The following is a 20,698-nucleotide window of genomic DNA, read 5'->3' as shown; positions in this document are numbered from 1 at the left end:
CAGTTCTTTAAATGCTCCCCAGAGGCACCCACCACACGCTCATCCTGGGTTCTCTCTAACACCCTCGGACAAAGACATCCTCCACTTCCCCATGGTGTGTGTTCTCCGTCCCTGCAGGGAGCCATAAAGATGCTCGCTCATTCAGCCACAGCGCACTCCCAGTGGGCTTTGTCTGGAGGGCATTGGTGCCCTGAGCTCAGCTGCATTTCTGACATTTATAGTGGAGAACACTGCGGGTTGGTGGGCAAAGGGGTCTGAGCAAGGTCACGGTGACTGGCAGAGCTGGGACTGGGACCCAGGTCTGTATGACTAAACCTGAGCCCTTCACTTCCAGCCCAGCCTAGCCGGAGGATGGTGCAGGGCCTGCTTGCAGACTCTCGGTGCCCCGCACTTGACCTTCTCGGAGATTACCTCTCAGGGAAATGCCTCACCTTGCAGCCCCAGCTGCAGCCCTCCTTCTGCTGCCACATCTCCTGCTGGAGTGGCAGCCCCAGTTCCTCAGTGCCTGTTGGGCTGGGGGACACTCCAGCCGGCATGGGAGCAACCTGGGAGCTGGCCCTTGGGCCACACACTCCATAGAAAAATGATCTGGAGGTCCCAGGGCAGAGAGGGACACTCCGGCTCAGGAACCAGAGGCGTTGGTTTCCACAGGGGCCCTTGTTCTGCCACTTACAAGCTGTGTGACCTCAGGCAGGTCCCTAAACATCTCTGAGCCTCAACTTTCTCATCTGAAGATCAGAAAGTAATACCTACCCTAGGGCTTCAAGTTGTAGAGAGGACTGGGAAAGCACCTTCAGAGGGGCTTACAAGTGCCAAGCAAATCCGTAAGGTGTTATTTTTATTACTGCTATGACTCAGAGCTAATGGGTAATGCAGAGTCCAAATATGCCCTTTCCAGGGAGTCAGAGAGGGCTTTGGTTTCCACTGCAGACGGACAACCAAATCTAGATCCGACAAGCTCACAGAAGGCATCTTTGTCATTTTTTGTCAGATTTTTTTTTTCCAAAAGTTTTGGGTGACAGTCAATAAGATGCCTCTGTTTCACAGATGGTGAAGTCACATCCACGAAGACACACAGATATACGCAGCTATATTTATAGACAAACACATGAAAACACAGATGGACACACCCAGACATACACACAGTCACATAACAGACACAAACAGGCAGGCAGACAGTCACACAAGCACACAAAGGACAGTAAACTGAATGGGGACCCTTCCTGTCTTCACAGCTGCATCTGCAGCCCCCAGGCAGTGCCAGGTGCGTGAATAAACAGTTGTCATGTGAACAAATAAGTGGATGGATGGATGGATGGAGGGACAGGTAGGTGGATATATGGATGGATGGATGGATGGATGGGTAAGTGGATGGATGGATGGATGGAGGGATGGATGGATGGATGGATAGATGAATGGATGGATAGATGCACATGTAGTTCATACAGACACACCCAAACACATTCGGCTGTCTTCAGATCCTGCTGGTCCTTCAGCCACCTCTGTGCCATGCTCCCCATTAAAAGACCCTCAGGTCTCTCTCCCCTACACCCAGGCACCGCGGCCGGTCCCCAGAGGAAGGGCGGAAGTCCCGCCGAAGGCACTCCCGCCGCTGCTCCAAGACCCTCTGCAAGGCCAGCCCTGAGGCCCGGTCCAGCCCCCCGCCCAGCCAGCCCCTCCAGATGCTCAGCTTCCTGTCGGCCAGGGGTGTAGTAAGTATTCCGCACAGCCTCCTCTGCCAGTCTTGGCCATGACGCTGGGGGGAGGTGGAGGCACAAGTTCAGGGCAGCCTACCACACATTTTGATTCAGTTTCGGGCAAATACCCCACCCATCTCAGACCTCCCCATTGATTAACCAAATGGTCATTCGCCAGCCTTTGGCAGCACTTGGCTTGGGGATTTGGGGGGGGGGGGCTTTTTATCAGGGAAATGTTGAAAATATATATTGGTCTCCAGAGTGACATCTACAGGAATGCACATGTCAGACACCGTAGGCGGTTTCTTTGGGGAGGAAGGAAAGAGGGGTCCTTGACGTAACAGAGGCGCTCCAGCTTTGCAGTGAAGTCTGCATCTTTGACGCCAGCTAGGCTGCAGCTGGGATTTGATTTCACTTGTATAAACACAGCCTTGAATGTAGACGAGAATTTTCCTCCAAGGAGCTCATATAGCACTTGACCTGTGTCCTCTCGTGTCCATGCAAGGTCTCGAGGAGTTGAGGGCACAGCTGCCCTCACTCATCCCTTCCACGGATGGGACAGAAAAGCCAAGACTCAGAGAGGTTAAGGTCTGGGGTGACGCCACAGAGCAAAGCAAGAGGGAATCCAGTTTCACAACCCGGCACTGAATGGGATCACACAATGGTCCCTGGGTCACCGAGGAGGGGCTGGGATGTGACTTCAGAGGGTTTGATGCCAGGAAGTTTCCTGAGCAAGGGATTTGGAGTCGGATCTGAACTCAAGTCCCAACTTTGCCACTTCCTAGCTGTGTGACTTTGGGAAAGTCACTTAATGTCTTTGAAACTCAGTTTTCTCATTGGTGAATTTGAAATAAGACCACTTCCATATGGGATTGTTGCGGGGTATCCAATAACGTAAAATATATAAAGGCCTTTTGTAGCTTCTAGAGGGACAGACGCACAGGCAGGAGGAGAGTCTACGCTGACTTAGCCTACACTTGCGGCTGGCAGCTCAGAGAGCTGCTCCCTTGAAAGGGTGCGGTGGGTGTAAGGAGCAGCTCAGGGGCTCTCACTGGAAGGTCGACAGACGGTGACGGTGGCTACGAGCTGGGTCTGGTTGCCGTAACAGTTCTTACCTGCTGTGCATTCTGGGCAACTCTTCTATACCAGCCAAGGCACCCTGTATCACCAAGGTCTAATTTTGCCCAAATCCTCTGCCTCGCTGAACACATCCACAACTCTCCCCAGGCCCCTCCTTTGTAGAGCTGCCTGTAGTTGCTGATATTTGCAGATGGAAGGTGCCCACCTGCCTTCTCCCCTCCCCGAATGTCCTATGAAAGTTCTTCCCAGTAAGGCAAAGAGTCCGGAGGCCTGGGTTCAAGTCTTGGCTTGGCTGGATAAATCCTCTTACCACTCCAGCCTCCGCTGGACGATGAACAAGGTTAGCCCACTTGTCTCCCAGGGGAATGGCTACAAAGGTAGAAATCAACTTGAAATATGAGCCATGAGAGGTAGAAGAATGTTCTTCAGTTAGTAAAAGCCACCCGGTCCCCCGGTCATGGTATTTGTGGCAGCCCATGTGGTGCCCCCAACGGACCCTCATTAAAAACTACCATTGGGAGCAGTGGGTTTGTGTCTGGGGTGGTTTCCTAATCAGTCAGGTCCAAGATGTGAAAAAAAAAAAAAAAGGTGGTCCTTCCAACCACAGCTAGTGAGGTACCAGATTGGCTATTGGTTCTTAAAGTGGTGATGTCCACTGTGGGCCCAGATCCTATCAGAAGAGCTGAAAACTCATTCGTACCCCGAAGGCAGAAGCCTTGAGAGCTCAACTCACTCAACGCCCCAGTTTCAAAAAGAGATCCGGAACTCACAGACAAGAAATTACCGCTATGGGCTGCAGCAAGTCAGAGTTGTTAAAAACACGGGATTAGGATTATGTGGTCAAATCCTGGCTCCAAGCGAGGGATAGTTACTTAAACCTTTTGGAGCTGCAGTTTCCTCATCTGTCACAAAAAAATAATGCAGATAATAAGTCTCTTCTTCAAAAGCCTTGTTGTTGGGACGAAAGCAAAATGGTTTTGTGAACAGCTGAGCCCAGGGCTTGCACGGGACAGAACTCTGCAGAGGAGCGGGTTTTTACGATGGTGACATTCCAGGGGCTGGCTCCATATTTTCCAACTGTAGAACCTCGAGCAGGTTACATAAAGTGTCGGTGCCTCAGTTTTCTCCACATCTGCACAATGAGGACAGTCATAAGACCTACCTCATAGAGGGGTGTTGGGTGGGTGTGATGAGTTAATGGAAGTAGAAATTTGAGAGTGTAACAGAGATGCTCGGTAAGGGCGGCTGGCCGTGGCCAGTCGCAGCAGGGGTGTTAGCAGTGGAAATCATAGTAGCGATAAAAGCAGTAGCTGTTGGAGTGATGGTAGTCCTGGTAGTGGAGTGGTCGGCCTAGTAGGATGGTTCGAGGCCCAGGCTAGTCGGTGCACGAATTGAGACTAGAGCTAGGACCCCTGCCTCCCCCGCTTTCAGCCCTTCCGTCCTGGATGGCAGCTGCAGCCCACATGGCTAGCCTCACCCTGACTCCTGGGTACATTGGATGCCCCGCCCCAACCCAGTCTGGTCCTCGGAGCACTCTCCACGCTGGGCCTGTTCTCATCCCCTCTCCTGCAAAGGCAGGGAGGGAGGAGGATGCCAGGTTGGACCAAAGGTTTTCTAAGAGTCCTGGCCCCAAGATTTTGCCAAACTCTCAGCCAAAGAGAACAGCAAAATCATTGTCACTGAGTCACCTGTTCAATCACTTGTTGAGATCGACCTGTTATCTACTGAACATCTGTAAAAGGTCAGCTCTGACGTGACTCTCAAGATCCAGTGAATAAGAAACAGTCTGTACCTTCTTATAAGGAAGTAAAAACTGTAAAACAAAGTGCACAACAGTTAATGCTGAGATGGGATAGGAGGTCAGCAAGCAGGGCAGGGAATTAGGGTGAGGGTTAGGTTAGGGCAGAGGAGGCAACAACCGAGAAACTAGCCAATGGAAGCAGGGAATGAAGACTGCAATTGGGATGGAGGTAGAATTCCAGGGCAGGAGATGGGGTTCCAGGGGTGAACAGAATTCCCGGGAGTGAAGGGTCTTCTATGCCCTGGTTCCTACCATGCTCCATTAGATGCGTCTCGTATGCACAGCTCTTTAAAAAGTCTAAGACTGGTACATTACATCAAGGGGCCCTGTTTGCATATATGAATATGCAAATATGGGTTGTGTCTCGCTGAAATCCTAGTTGGTGAGCTAAAAATAACCTGAAGCCCTCTCACTTGGTCAGAGCCCAAATCCAAATGGAAGGTCCCAAAGGGTCAACCCTTCATGGCCTCATTCTTTCCTTATCTACACTCTGTCATCTCTGCTCAAGGCATTAGGGAGACACAGAGATGAAAATACACTTTTCCTGAATTCCAGAGTTCACAGTCTAGTCGTCAACAGGAGGCTGCAGTACAGTAGGGTAAGTCTTGCCATCAGGGCTGAGACTGAGTCAGTGAGCACCAGGACCTCCTCCGTTGTTAAAATATTCAAATACTCGCACCCTAGTTGGGGGTGTAACCCCCACCCAGCTAAAAAGTAATTACCTGACAACCCTTCAGTGCCAAGACCAGCTACCTTCAGATGGGGCAGTACCTCAACTCAACCAATTGTTGGATATTTTGTGTATCACCCCTGGTGGTGATGGAAGCAAGTACAATGTGTAGTAGGACCACAGAGGAGGGACCAGACAGTGTCTAAGAGGTCTTGGTGTCTGAGAGGGCTTTACAAATAAAGGAACATGTGAGCTGGGCTTTGAAGGTTGAATAGGAGTTCCCCCAACTGAGATGACTGATGAATGAAGGGAGGGGGAAATACTGCTATATGCCAGGCACGGTCACATACTTTACACGGGTTTTTTTTCCCCTCATTTGATTGACAAAACAGTTCTTTTAGATAGATGCAATGATTATGACCATTTTTCAGATGGCAAAACTGAGGCTCAGAGAGGTGAAGTGGGTTAGGTAGCCCAATTAGAAAGGGGAGCTGGTATGAATCATGGCTTGTATCTCAGAAGCTTAGTCTGATAGCCAGAGGGCCAACTGGATGATAGAGAGGTCGTAGCCCCAAGGTTTGGCCAAGCCCTTTCCCTGTAGCATGGGGTTCTCTGTTAAGCCTGCCCTAACTGCAGAAGGAACCTAAAAGGGGCTGATGAAGACTGAAGCTGGACCCAGAAGAGGGCAGGCTCCTTTTCCCCTCCTTCTGCCTCCAGCTTGAGCCAACAATTGCCACAGAATCCTTGGCAACAAAACCCTGCACAGATGCCACTCCCCAAAAAAGTAGAACTGGGGTTCCATAAAAGAGGACCTCATGAAATGTGTGACCAGGAGGACGCGGCAGAGGATAGCAGTGAAGACAGGGCTCTGGAGCAGATCGGGACACCCCGGACTTCTCGAGCTCAGCTCCCTGTGAGGCTGGGTAACAGCAGCAACTCATGCTTCCTGAGCACCCACTGCGTGCCAGGTGCTAGGCGGACTTCTTTCCCTGTGTCATCTCATTGATTTCTTGTAATAGTCTCCCAAGGGAGCTGCTGCTAGCATCCTCGTTTTACAGTGAGGAAACCACAGCCTAGGAAAATGAAGTAAAAGGCAGCTATTGCATGGAGAAGTTAGGATTCGAACCCAGAAAGTCTGCCCTCAGAGTCCACGGGCTTAATTACTTGACCTCCCTCATGTCCTTTGATTTTGCTGGGCCTCTGTGCCCTCACCTGTACCTTGAACAAATAATCATACCTACTTCCTAGAGTGGTTGGAGGAGGGGGCGAGATAAGGTATCCATTCATTTTTAAAATAGTCATTAAGCGCCTACTGTGTGCCAGGCACTGGGTGGACAGCAGTGAGCAAGACAGACCAGGTTCCTGCCCTCAGGCAGCTTCTGTTCTGTGAGAAAAACTTAGCCCGAGGCTCAGGACGGAACACTCCACATAGAGCGATTGCTAGTGCTGTTCTGTGTCATCACGGTGGCTTAATTAAACTTGTCCCAAATAAACCCAGACATGGTGTTTTTGAGGTAACTCTGGCCCCAGAAAGCTTACCATATCCAAGGGCTCAGGGGAGCTTCAGAACAGCTCCGGGAGGCTGGCGGAATGGAGGTATGCTCCCCACTTTGCAAACAGGGAAAATGAGGCTGAGGGAGCAGCTCTGGATGGTCCAGCCTTCCGACCTCTGACCCAGGCTCTCGCACGTTCGGCAGAAGCCTTCGGGCTCTTGCTCAAACTGGGAGGTTCAACCTCCAGTGCTGTCCATTGTCTCTGAGAGAAGGGGCCAAAATGCAGAAGAAGGTGGGGGCGTGAGACTTGGGGATTTGTGGGGCCAGTTATTTCTTTTTCGATGGAAAAATGGAAGAGCGTTGCCCACTTTCACTTTTGCCAAGCAAGGACAGAAAAAAGAAAACCACCATTTTCTCTAATGACAGGGACATTTTCCAGCAGAAATGGTGGAACAGACACAGAAGAAAGGCTGAGGCTTTAAAAGCAAATGCATTTAGTTGGATGAAAACCCCATTCCATTGAACTTATTTTTTTTCTGGTTTCTATTTGGGCTGATGAACAGTTTGCCTAACAGGATGCATGTGGAAATTTTCGAGAACAAGTGGGCTGAGGGCCATCAGGAGGGGCTTCGGAGAAATGGCGAGGCTGAAACTGCCAGTCCCTTTCAGCTTCCCGATGGAGGGAGGGGAGAGAGGAGGCCAGACCTCATCCTGGGTCCAAGGTCAGCTTCAGCGCACAGCCCCTTGGGGGCCCACCTAGCCCTAAGAACTTCAGCATCTTTCCGCCACCCTCAGCAGATCTCCCTGTCTTTCTCCATCCCCCACCGCCGCCTCTCAAATGAACTCCTAACAGGTCAATGAATCCATTCTTTTGCTGTCTTCCAAATTAGTGTGCAAAGGAAGATGAACAACAGAGAGGAAAATAAACTTAATGTCTTTGTGAAACAAAAGGATTAAAAAAAGAAAAGAAGAAATAACCAGAACCCTCTAGCTAAAAGCTCTGCCATGTAGCGCTGCGTTCACATGAGAATTTCCAGTCCCCCATATGGCAGGGAGGGAAAAAAAATTTATAGCCATCTCTCTCCATGGGGCCATTTGAAGCTCGGTAAATGGACTTGTTCAGTTTAATTGGAATTCTCTTCTTGATTGTATTTTTGTAACCTATTAGGCCGTGCTGCCTCTTGATCTCGGAATTCAGCTGAAATTAAATTTTGAAGTGTAAGTGAGAGGTTGCCTTTTTTTCCCCATTCTTGATTAAATAATGATTTGAAACGAAAACAATAAATAACAGTGCCGGCTTCCCTGGAGGGCTGAGAGAGACTCCCAGTGAAACACTGGGAGCTGGAGTTCGTGGGGGGGGATTTAATTACTTATTAGAAAAACCCAAGTGTTAACACTGAGTATATTAAGGAACCAGGAAATGAGGCAAGCTTATGAGTTCAAAAGAAAACAAAAACAAAAACTGGAGCTTCACATTGAGGGGGCCAGGAGAATAAAGGGAACGTATATGTTTGTTTTCTCCCAGTGGCCTTGAGTTTGTGAAAAGCAGTTTGTTCCTTTAAAAAAAAAATCATATCTGAGATTGGTGATCCTGACCCAGAAGGGAAGCACTTGTAATAGCTCTGGGGTCTGGATACGGCTTCATGGCTCTGGTCTCCTGGTGGCTTTCCCTGACACCGTCCTGGAGGGATTGAAAGGGCAGAAATGGGGAGGATGGAACAATCCATTTCCTGGTTCTGGAAGGGAGACGTGAAACACACAAGATGCACCATGTTTGTGCTGCTCTCAGAGAGATCCAGGTAGCAGCGAGCACTTAGAGCAGAGGGCCGCAGACGAAGATGTCTCAGGGGCCAGGCAGCTGATAGATGTAAGCTGCAGGGACCCGCACGGGGCCTGGGGCCAGGAATGCTGGTGCCTTGCCTGACAGGGGCAGCTGCAATTACTCACAGCCAGTTATTACCAAGCAGGAATGGGGACTCAGTGTTGCCAGATCTTCCTATTTTTCAGCATGAACTAGAAATAGGGTTGTTATGTGAATCTGCCCCACTCTGTAATGTTGACAGTTCATTCAAATTTACTGTCGAACATGAATTTGTTTAGCTCCTAAGTGGGTGAAAGAAAGCGTATCTGAAACAAAGTGTAACACAGCCTGCCAGTTTTCCAATGGTGATTTGGAGTGTTGAGACAGATGCTGTCTGCTTATATCCCCTCACCCTCCCCACCTCACACACTGCCGACTTCCAGCTACCGGGTAATGTTCTCTGGCTGCCAGAGACCATTGTGCTGGGCTGTGTGGCAGCTTGGACCTACTAGAGAGTTGACACCCCCGGGGAGCAGCCTTTAACCCATGAGCGGTGGGGAATTGATGTATCAATACCCCAGCTCCCTCCTTGGTTGGGATTAACTCTGAAGCCAGTTCTGCACTGGTTCCCAAGTGTCCTCCAGCTGGTTTGATAACAGATCTTAATCTGGATCCTTCTCTCCCCCATCTCATTGCCTCACTCCCCTATAGAGGCTACTGGACCTCAAACTGCTAGCATCCAAATTCCTGTCTCAGCTTCTAGGAGAATCCTTTTGAAGACAGGTGTTATTTCACTTGGTGATTAAGCCAATCTTACAGGAACTGAATTTTCACGCCAAGCTCCCCTCCCCCCACCGATAGGCCTTTGTGAAGACATAAAAGGAAGGGCAAGGCTGAGTTGGAGGAAGGGGTCAGAGTGGACCAAAGAAGAAAGCCCTGGTTTGAGGGTCCCAGGTCTTAAACGGGGGTCCCCGGTACCAGGAGGGCATTGTTCCTGGACAGCGCTGGGTCTAGGATGACTCCTCCCAGCAGGCGTCTTGAGGACCCTTTTGCAGCTAGGCTGGGGATACGGGGGCGGAGATCAGTTATGTGATTAGAAGAGAAATTCCCAACGGATGAAGAAGAACTCCTCAAAGATGAATTCTGAGAGACAGGGAGGAGCAGGGGCGAGCCGTGCTCTCAGGTCAGCATCCAGTGGGCAGCAGTTTGCATCTTACGTGGTGGAGTGGGAGTGAGTATCTGACTAGGAAGGAGACACTCAGGGACAGGACACAAGGGCAAGAATTCTTGCAAGAGCACAGAGGCCTCTGTTGTCTGCCTGTCATGATGTCCTTGACTTGAAGATCTGCTCTGCGTTGTCTTGGCATCACACCCACACACACACACCCCCACACACACAGTCTGCCTTCGGCTCCCCTCGATTGTATCTTTCCTCCTCTGTGTGGGGTGAATGCAGAGCTCTGGAGAAAGTGGAGTCTGAGGCTAAGAGCCTATTAAACTATCCAGACATCCCTACTGAATTGACTAAGACATCTCTACCACCTGGAAATATAGACACAGACCGTCAAGACTTGTCAAAACAAAACCAAGTAGAGCTCAGCTGGGAGAAGCTGGAGTGAATGTCATCAGGCCACCACCTCTCGCCCCGACCCTCAAAATAATCCTTTAAGCAAGTCAAACAGAGTGAGAAGATTTGCATACCCAGCACCTGCTTGGGATGTTATGTTCTGCTGGTTGTGCCCCGTACAGGGGTGACTGGCTTTAGAGTTAAACCCCACCTACCTTCCCTTTGTCAATGCAGCTGAGAAAACTGACTTGGGGCGGCTTCAGCCCACATAAAGGTGTTGTCTTTTTTCTCATTGGCCAGAGGGGGTGCTGTTTCCTAATTCCTGATCCAGGAGGAGACCTTTGTAGCGTCAGAACAAAGTCACTGTGTGGGCCAGCAGCCCTGTGATGTGCAAGTGGCCAGACCCAGTGCATCTTTTAACCTGAACTCCCGAAACAGCTGAGGGTGGCAAAGGCGGGAAGGAGACGCAGCACCGCTTGGCTCCTCTGTAAGGGTCCTCAGGTCTGGAACGTCTCACCTTAGCCTGGAACTTGAGTATCTGTTGATGGTGCCCCCGTGTGCTTTCTCGGAGGGCCCTAGGTCTGAGGAGGGCTGGGAGGAAGAGCCTGCTCTCTGCCACAGGCCAGGACACAAAACTTGATCCTAGAGGTTCTCTCTGGCTCACATACCCAGCCCTGAGCTGCTCTCAAGACCCCAATTTTCCAGCCAGGGGCCCACCTACTTTCCTAGAATTATCTTGAGTGTGCTGGAGGCCAGTTCCTCCTTTAAAATCCATTTAATTTCCCAAGTTGGCATTCACTCTGTTGGACCCCAACAAGGCCTGGTCACCCAGCTATCTCCACCAATGAGTTAAGTTAGGATGGGTCCAGGCTTCCAAGCTCAAACTTCTAAGCAGCTTTGTTCATTCAGCAAGATTTACTGAGCACCTTCTCTGTGCCAGGTACTGGTGGGTAGAGCACTGAACCAGTCATGCATGGTCTCTACCTTCAACAAGCTCTCACCCAGATGCAGAGGCAGGCGGTAAAACAAGCAGTTACCTCAGGGAGTAACAGTACTGTGGCAAACAGAAGCCACTCATTTTTGAATGAGTGAATGAATGAAAGAATAAATGGAAGAAAGAGATTTATGCTATCCTGGCCTGGGGCTCAGAAAGGACTTTCTAGAGGAGGTGATATATAAACTGGAGGGTGAGTAACTTTAGCCATGTGAAGTGAGGAAGAGGGAGGAAATGTTCTAGATGGGGGGGTGGCATGTGCAAATGGCCTGGGGTTGGGAGAGCAAGCTGTAAGGGCGGAACCAAGAGAACTTTATCCAGTCAATTGGCTTAAGGCTGTGGGGGGCCAGGAGGTGTATGGAAGAGATGAGGTCTGTGGAGGATGCAGGGCTGGTTTGTAAAGGGCATTGTCACAAATGTCAAAGAATTTAGATCCATCCAAAGAAATGAGACTTCTGAACAAGCAGGAGAAGATGGTATTTTCAGGCACCAGGATCAACGCAAGGAGAATATTTCATTAGTACCTTTGTCTCTGTTTGCCAGTGATGATGGAAAAGCACGATGTTTTATGGAGTTTTCAATTCAAATCACACAAGTTACATGTGGAGAGTAGTCACAGTCAGGTAGGGACACTCTGAAAGTGGCCCCATGAGCTCAGAGTGTGGGATTGAGGACGTGAAAAAGGCAAAATCCCCTTCTATATCCACTAGCCCCGAGCAGCCTTCTGCTCAGGACATCCTGGCCCCTGGGGACCCATGGTGCAACAGGGCACATGCTGTGAAATTAGTAGTCAAGGTGGGAACGGCCTAGCCTAGGGGCTAGCCAGCCAGCCAGCCACAAGATAATGGAAATCATCATACTCATAGGCCCATTCACTCGAGTTATAGTCCAGCCTGGTTCCCTCCAGGACGGCTTGCCTCATTCACTCGTGATATACTGGCTACGAAACATTCACCATCTCTGAGGCAAAGCTTCCATGAGCCCATCCCCAGATCAAGCCCCAGCCTGAGATCCCAGGTCCCAGGGTCCAACTGTCTGGCATGATGCTTCCTCATTCTCCCGACAGAGGCGATGGAAATGCTCATGTTGCCACCGAACTCCCAGAGGTGGGAAAAATATGGTATCCAACCTGCAAACGGGAAGACCAAAAGGAGCTGAACGGGACAAAGGGCCTTTACCTTAATTTTTAAAGAAGTCTCACTCTAGAAAACCCTACTTGGGCAACGTCATTTTGAAGTCCCTTGTCCCACAGCAAAGCTAGGCAGATTGCCAAGCAGAAACAGTGGTAACTGTGCTGGGTGGAACCTGGTAAAGCTGGATCGTCACCTTGTCTGTGCGCAGAGCCTCCTGGGAGAATCCACAAAGGAAATCCCGCCTCCCCAGCTCCAGGAACTGACGTCCTGAGCTGGTGGCATCGTCTCGGTCATTCTCACAGTTGTGGTGTTTCTGTATCTCCCCCTCATGAACGACTGCTGAGAAGGCAGAAAAAATTCCTTAAGAAAGCCCAAAAAGCCCCCTTCTTTAGGCCCAAGGAGCACGGGAGAAACTGGGCTGGGGGAAGCAGGCTTTTGATGGTGAGACCGCACTCACGTTTGTAGGGCCTGGGACAAGCGTCTAAGAGGGCCACATACTATAGCTATAAATGTTTATAAATCAAGCCAGCAAACTTTAGATGACATACGTCCCCTTATCTTGGCAAACATACTTTTGAAATGATCTGGAAGGTCAGATTTGGATTTAGAATCTCAGACCCCTTGAGTGCCAGGCCACAACATGGCAGTGTGGGGAGAATCTGCCCTGGAGCCCTGGCCCCTCCCTTTCTCCCCTGCCCCGCATCCTGCACCCTCCAACAGGGTGATGGACCTCCCTCCCACACGTGCACGTGGACACCTCAGCCCGAACACCCAAGTTCTGTTCACATGGCCATGCTTGCCCCTAGGGATGTGCGCACTTGAAGCATGGTCTACCCCTGGGAGAACAGATCCAAGGATGAGCCTGGAAGCGGGCTCAGGGGCCATTTGAACAGAATGATGGGATTTCAGGTACCCAGAGAGTAATCTCGGTGCCGGGGGGGTGTAGTTTCCAAGTGGTGCCTTCTTAGCCCCACAAATTTCTCACCCCCTGGAGATGGTTATCGCTGGAGGACACCCAGCGCAGAGGTCCCTCTTCTGTGGTACTGTTGGTGGGGACCAGAACCAAACCCTCTATGTCATCCCAGCCAGAAGACTGGTCTGAATGTTTAAAGAAAACCATCCATTGTGCTTCTAAATCCACTGTAGCCTTCCCGAGGGCTGGCTCTCCATCACCTCCTTTGTTCCTTGATCTGTCCTAGATCAGCCCCACACAGGATCCTGGAGACCCCTCCTCATTCCCAATCACCCCAAAAGCCCCCCCAGAGCCATTTGTTGGAAGCACACCCTCCCTGTGTCTGTCCTTCCCCCCAATCCCTGGTCTTGACACCTTAAGATAGATGCCAACTCCAGCCGCCATTTGCGTTTTCAGCAAGGGTTTCTTGATCCAGCTTGGGTGTGAAGGGACTGACGAGGTTAGCGTTGATGGCTTGAGGTCCCCTGACTGAGGAAACCAACCGGAAGTGATGCTTCACCTGTCAAGAACACTGAAAAGGCAAAACCCAAAGCTCAGGGCCAAGTGTGAGGATGTACAGAAAGGTGTGTGTTTTTTCTTGTCATTTGCGACTCTAATGATGGACTCACCTTGCCCGCTCTTCCCTTTCTCTTACACCTTACCTACCTACTAAAGGAGGAGTTCTTGCTTGGTAAGTGGATATAATCCGCAAAGACATGAGAGAATTTATTAGAAGCCAATCAAGAGCCTTAGCTACCTTCTCCAGGGGGAAAAGGACACACGCAAAAATCTGTAGAGAGCTTTTTTTTCATTTGTTTTCAGTCAGACAATTTGACTTCCATTTTTTTTTGTCCCCCCACCTTTCTTTTCCCCTTTAGTTGAAAACTACTAAAATATTATTTTATGACCTTGACTTTATATTAAAAAAATAAATAAAAACCTCTCATCTTTATTTCATTTCTTTTCCCCATGTGATATTTGTTCAGGGTTCTATTCAGGCGACTTTTTCTTTAAACAAAGAAAAGTCAAATTCGTTGAGGATTTGGTTGATATTTAAAATTTTGGCTTTATCTCCTTTTTTGTTTCATTTTGTTTTTAAGTTCCAAGATATATTTTTTCAGGCCCATAGTCTCCTTTCTTTCCCCCACCCTCTTTGTTTATTTTTATTATTGTTTTAGATTAAGGGTGTTTACACCCCCCCCCCTTTCTCTTAAGTTGTCTCTTTTGTTTGAGTTAATTCATTAGAAATTAAATTTTGTATAATTTCCTTTTTCTTTTGTTTAATCTGGATCGCATGCTTTTTCTCTGCATGATACCTAAACCTTCCAGTTATCCTAGTAGGGGGTAAAAAAAAAAAAAGATCTCCTTTCTGTGGTATTCTTTCAGGAATTTGTGCTTTTGTTTTTTGGCGTCTCTTCTTTCCTCTCCTCTCTTTCCTTTCGTTACAGTGCATCATGATGGTAAACATTTCTTGGTTTTTTAGACACAGCCCACAGGCCCGGCGCTCAGCCGGGTCCAATGGGTGTTTTTGCTTTCAGATCACTGGGTCGGGGTCTGCTGTTGACCTTTTGACCAAAACAGCCAGCCCGCTCACCACCTCCCGAGGACGCTCCCAGGAGTACGACTCAGGCAACGACACCTCCTCGCCACCCTCCACGCAAATCAGCTCAGCCAGGTCGCGGGGTCCGGAGAAGGGGAGCCCCAGTGGGGGCCTGAACAAGAGCCAGGACCCCAACAGCGGCAACACCTCGGATTCAGGGAACTCCTTCACCACCTCCTCACCGCAGAACAAGGGGGCCACTTTGGAGAACCTCTCCCCCACCAGCAGGGGCAGAGAGTCAAGGTCAGTGCGCCTGGGCAGGAGGAGGGGGTCCCGCCTGGGCGCCGCCATGTCAGTCCGGCGCTGTGCACCACACACGTAGTGTGTTCGTACCGGCCACAGTTTCAGGAAGCTGGTCAAAGGCTTAGCACTAAAGCAGTTAAAAGTTTCTTCCAGGGCACAGCACCTTTGGTCCACAACACATAGCCCGCTTCAGTCCTGCACAAACAGCTTGGCATCCCCACATGGACCTGACCTTGGGTTTGCCTGTCTCCAGACATCCTTGGCTCAGGTCACACCCAAGCTTGGCTGGGAGCCAGGGCTGGATCAGAGCAAACATCAGTGTCTCCAGAAACAGGCAGTGATACTCCCAGATATGTACTGATATATTTCAGAGCAATCTGCGGGAAGTACTGAGAACAGCAATAACAACAACAACAACAACAACAACAACAACAACAATAATAATAGCAGCTACTATTTACGGAGCCCTGACTAAATGCTCAGTACTATGCCAAATGCTTTCCTTAGATAATCTTCCTAAACTCCTTATAAAGCCTTACGGGACTAGTACTATTATACCTCTTTTTTAGCTAATGGGAAAACTGAGGCTCCGCGTAGTTAAGAAACTCAGTTAATGAGATGCTGGCGCACCAGGACTAAAACACAAATCTATCTCCAGAACCGGCATTAAGCCTGCATGGCATGAGCAGTTCCCTGTTTAATTTGATCTACGTGGACAGCCAAATTAAATAATTCAGACCCAGCCTTTCACTTTGAAATAGAAATGATCTTTAAATCCATGGCTATTTATGTCTTGTCAGCTATGAGCAGAGGGCGGAATGGAAGAGACGGCAGCTCTAAATCAGGGGGTCCCTAGACGGTGAAGGCAGGGGCTGGCACGGTAGCAGGGACATGGGCTTTGGAGCTGGACAGATGGGAGTTTGAGACTCTGGGTGGCCTTGCGCAGGTAGCTAGCCCTTCTGAGTCTTCTCTGTAAATAAAGGATATTAAGTGCCAACCTCATAACGTTGTTGGGAGGATTAAATGAGATGATGCTTGTGAAGCGCCCAGGACACTTAGAGGCTCGACATGTTTATTCCACAGCTGTTTATGGATGACCTAGGATGTGTGTATCAGGCTCTGTCCTAGGTGCTGGGAAACAGTGTCCAGAGAGACATGAGTCCTGGTCCCAAGGAGCTCAGTGTCTGGGGGAGCAAGAGGCAAAATTATAAAACCAGCTGAGCCGTCTAGGGTTGGGAGAGGCATTGAGGCTGGGGGCTGTGATAACACACTGGAGGTCCCCCAACCAGACTTACCTCCCAAAGGTAGGGAGGTGAGTATCAGCTCAAGATGCCCCCAGACCAGCGGGCACCCAGTGCTAACATACGTTCTCCCCCCTTGCAGAGGATTTCAGTCACCATGTCTGGAATGCACCGAGGTGAAGAAGTCCAGTTTGGTTCCATCCACAGCCCGGAGCTCCCCCATGAGAGGGTGCTCCCGCAGCTCTTCCTACGCCAGCAGCCACTCCTCCAGTCACTCCTCCCGATCCCCAAACCCCCGGGCCTCCCCCAGGTACACCAGGAGCCGATCCACCTCCTCTGGGAAAAGGTAAGCGCACTTCTGACCTTGGCCCTGCAGCACTTCCCTCCTCAGGGAGCTAGTTAGAGTGACTGGAGATGTCCTTTCAAGACAGACTTCAGTGTGAAGACCCATTCTGTCCATTACTAGCCACTAGCTGGTGGCCTTGTGCGTCAGTTAACCTCTCTGAGCCTTATTTCCTTGCCTGCAAAATGAAAACCTGAAAACCATAACAATATTTACCCTGAAGGATTGTTCTGAGGACTATAAAACATTTAGATCAGTTCTTGGAACATAATATCAATTTTGATTGTTTTTATTGGCATGAGGATGAGCTCATGTGCATCAGTTATCTTCCAGGGCATAAAAATCACCCCCAAACTCAGCATCCTTAACAATAAGTAGTTACTTCGTTTCTGATTCTGTGCGCCAGTGGTTTGGGCTGGGCTCAGCAGAGTGGTTCTTCTGAACTCATGCCTGTTTCCTCCATCAGCTGGTGGTTGGTTGGGGGCTGCCTGGTTTGGATGTCCCCGGCTGATTCATTTCTCTCCATGTGGCCTCACGTATTCCAACAGGCTTGTCTGGGCTTATTCACATGGTGATGACAAGGCTCCAGGAGAGAGCAGTAGTATGCAGGGATTCCTAGGATTGGAACAGACATGACTTCTTCTGCCACTGTCTTAGCCAGAGCAAGTCACAAGATCACAACCCAGATAGAAGCAAGGGGTGCTCCTCTTAATGGAAGGAGCTGCAATGTCACATCACAAGGAGCATGGATACAGAGAGAAGGATTGTGCCCATTTTTGCATTTTACCACTCAATTCCAATAACCATTGGTTATTGCTTGATTTTCCCAACTGGAATAATGATATAGCAGAATGCAGAGATGTGAGATCTCAGGAATTGGAAGATTCCATCCAATCTAATCAGCTCATGGCTTCATGGAGTCCAGCTTCCCTCTATAAACAGGAATTTTCCAACAGCGCCCTGGCTGTTCCTCTTTTGCAACCATGCAATCGAAAAAGAGTTGCTTACTTAGGTGATTACTTCAAAGCCAGTTCATTTCAAATAAGGAGGCAAGGAAGCTGCCAGAAATATTCAACATGGTAGATGTATAAATAGAAGAGCAAATTAAGTTAACAGGGAAAAATAGGAGAGAAATAAAATTAAATCAGGAGGAAGGTTAAGTGCCAGAGGCCTGTCCTACCATTCTGTACAACCTTCTGTATCTGTGGGTTTCACATCCCTGGTTATGAAAGGCCAATATGTTCATTATACTGTACCATTATATATAAGGCCTTGAGCATCTGCAGATTTTGGTATCCTCGGGGGCTCCTGGAACCAATCCCCTATAGATACCAAGGGATGACTAGAGTTGCTCTGGAGGTGGGCTGCAAATGTGACTCAGAGCTCCCCGGCAGACAAAGCAAAAAGGGAGATTGCCCCGTTACATTGTTAACAAAAAAGATAGAATTGGAACCAGTTGCTTGGAAGAGCAGTTATTTCTGATTTTTAAGTATGAAAACTGCCTCCTATGGCTCCACAGAAAAGGGACACTATGTGGTGTAGGGGATAAACATGCCTGATATCCTTTCAATGTGTCCAAAAATATGTTTCATCTTGACTCTTTTTATAACATCTCTCAATGTATAGCCAAAGAGCAGGTTGGCAAAAGCAAATTTTCGAGGGGCCATAGCCACTGTCCCAGGGCACTAAGATTGGAGGAGCTGCTCCTTGTCCAGACTCCTTTCATCACCCTGGGCAGCATGTAAGAACAGAGTCCCAGGGCAGTATTTAATGGGCATAGTTATTATGATCACCTAAGAAAGCAGGAGAAGACTCAGGAACACCTAGGTGAGGGCAGTTGATAGCAAGAATTCTTTTCAGATTGAAAGGAGTAGATAGGAAAATTTTGCTAGTGTTCCTGGGAGGGAAAGCTGACAAAAACAGAGCATGAGAGAGTGTCCCTCCTGCTCATTCTTGTGCCCATAGCAGACATTGCTAATCCATCACAGCCCTCTTTCCCACTGAGCACGTGGCCATGTAATCCCTCCCAGTCCTGGCAGTAACTACTACCCGATCAAATAGCATATGTGAGATGAAACTATTGGAGAAAGAAGGGTAGACACTCCTGGGAAACCGGTAGAGAAACCAAGGGAGTAGTTTTCTAAAAGTGGGAGGCATTAGCAGAGAGGGAAGAAGACTGCAATAGTAATTTGGATGCACAACAACATAGTCTAGCAGACGTCAGGAGCACTTTGTAGCCAAACAGACCTGGGTTCAAATCCCTTACCAGCTGAGTGACCTTGAACAAATTACATCACCTTTCTGTGCCTCTGTTTCCCATGTATAGAATGGGATTGATCACAGTACCTAATCCTAGGATCTGCTGAGGATTAAAGGAGGTAATACACACAAAACATTAGTTCAAAGTCTGGCACATAGTAAATATCTAACAATCATAGCTAACATTTCCTGTGTGCTGGCTCTGTGCCAAGATGCTAAATGATTTACCCTAGTTTACTGACAATTTACAATTCTATAGGGTAAGTACCATCACGCCCATTTTACAGATCAGAAAACAAAGGCACAGAGACATCACCTGCCCAAGGTCACACAGCCTGTGAGTGGGCAGGATGGTAAGAACTCAACAGGAGGAAGCTGTCGTATTATTATTAACCATCCAAAAGGGAGGGGATTTCATTCTCAGGTAAGGGCTTGGTTCCTGTGCCTGGCCTCCAGAAATAAAAAGGCCTGGGGACCGGTTGAATACAACGCTAGACAGACAGGACGACCCTTGCGGAGCTCAGCAGGCTCGGCAGAGGCTGTCTCCCCACCTCCAGGTCCTCCTCACGCTCTCCCAGCTACTCCTCCAAGTCTGGCAAGAGGAGCCCGCCTGGCAGAAGCTCTCGATCCCGCCGCAGCCCCAGCTACTCCCGCTATAGCCCCAGCAGGTACCGCCCCGCCCCCCGGGACTGACCCCGCCCCTCGGGCTAGGCTCCGCCTCGCCGACTCGCCTCTCTGGAGCATTTCCCAAGCCCCGCCCTTTCCTCGCAAGTCAAGCCCTACGGATGGGGAGATGATTAAGCACCCTAGTGGTTCCCTTTGTCCTATTGGGAATGGCAGTGAGGCCCGAACCACATCTTTGGAGTCCTAATGTCCTCACTCTAAATATTCCGACAGCCACACGTCAGAATTCACATCCCCAGCTCTGCGCCTCTTCACACACCTAAAACGACCCCTCATCCCTGTGTTCTGATTCTTACTCTGCACCTGGGCCCACCTAACTTTCTCATCCTCACGCCTGCAATACCCACCTTCAAAGGCCGACGCCCTGACACATGCCCAGCCGCACCCCCTCACCTCAGCCCCACGCAGACCGCATCCCCTGCTACAGACGGGTGGAGGGTACAGGTTAGAAGTGAGTGCCCCTCTCCCACTCGCTCACACGGAAAAGCCAGCCCACACCAATTCGCTAGTAACGCCCCCTCACCGCACCCCTTCAGGGAGCGGGACCCCAAGTACAGCGAGAAGGACTCGCAGCAGCGGGAGCGCGAGCGAGCTCGTCGGAGACGCCGGTCCTACTCGCCCATGCGGAAGCGCCGGAGAGACTCCCCGAGCCACCTGGAGGCGCGGAGGATAACGAGGTGAGGCCAGGTGGGCCGGGGTACCGTCTCCACCTTCACTGCCGCCCTCTTCCCACACGTTCCGGCCTCAAGCTCTACCCAGGCCTCCTTAGGGCTGGATTTCAGTATTGTGGGAACTCAGGGACCTCCCCAACCATTGAAAAGAGGTTTCTGTTCGAAGCCTCTGTCTGAATGAACACCCCGAACACCAGCCTGGGAGAAGCGGGCATGGCCTAGGACGGGGTGGGGCGGGGCTAGAGTGGGATTGCTGTGTGGAGGGGGTGGGGAGCAGCCTGAGGAATCCGGAGTGGCGGGAAAGGTGTGGCCGGAAAATGGATGCGGCTGGGGCCAGGGAGGCAGAGCTGGGCCATAGACTGAGGTCTGGCCTGGAAGCGGGGGCCAAAGCAAGGAATAGAACCGGACTTGGACTCTGGGTGGAGCCAGGCAATGGCCACAGACCTCCACCTTCAGACCCACACGCCCA

At 50.0% G+C, this 20,698-nt stretch overlaps 1 protein-coding gene across 1 annotated transcript in view; it reads left to right on the top strand.

Annotated features, from left to right (window-relative positions):
* SRRM4 (serine/arginine repetitive matrix 4) overlaps positions 1 to 20,698 on the top strand; it is a 146,871-nt gene that overhangs the window by 118,321 nt on the left and 7,852 nt on the right. Inside the window, exons 8-12 of the mRNA XM_032471356.1 lie at positions 1,556 to 1,712; positions 14,727 to 15,031; positions 16,415 to 16,618; positions 19,432 to 19,542; positions 20,095 to 20,235. Of these exons, the coding sequence (XP_032327247.1) occupies positions 1,556 to 1,712; positions 14,727 to 15,031; positions 16,415 to 16,618; positions 19,432 to 19,542; positions 20,095 to 20,235 (918 nt within the window). The remainder of the gene's footprint in view (positions 1 to 1,555; positions 1,713 to 14,726; positions 15,032 to 16,414; positions 16,619 to 19,431; positions 19,543 to 20,094; positions 20,236 to 20,698) is intronic.

Source organism: Camelus ferus, chromosome 32 (assembly GCF_009834535.1).
Source record: "Camelus ferus isolate YT-003-E chromosome 32, BCGSAC_Cfer_1.0, whole genome shotgun sequence".
Classification (NCBI taxonomy): Eukaryota; Metazoa; Chordata; class Mammalia; order Artiodactyla; family Camelidae; genus Camelus; species Camelus ferus.
This window is presented reverse-complemented; position numbering and strand designations above follow the sequence as displayed.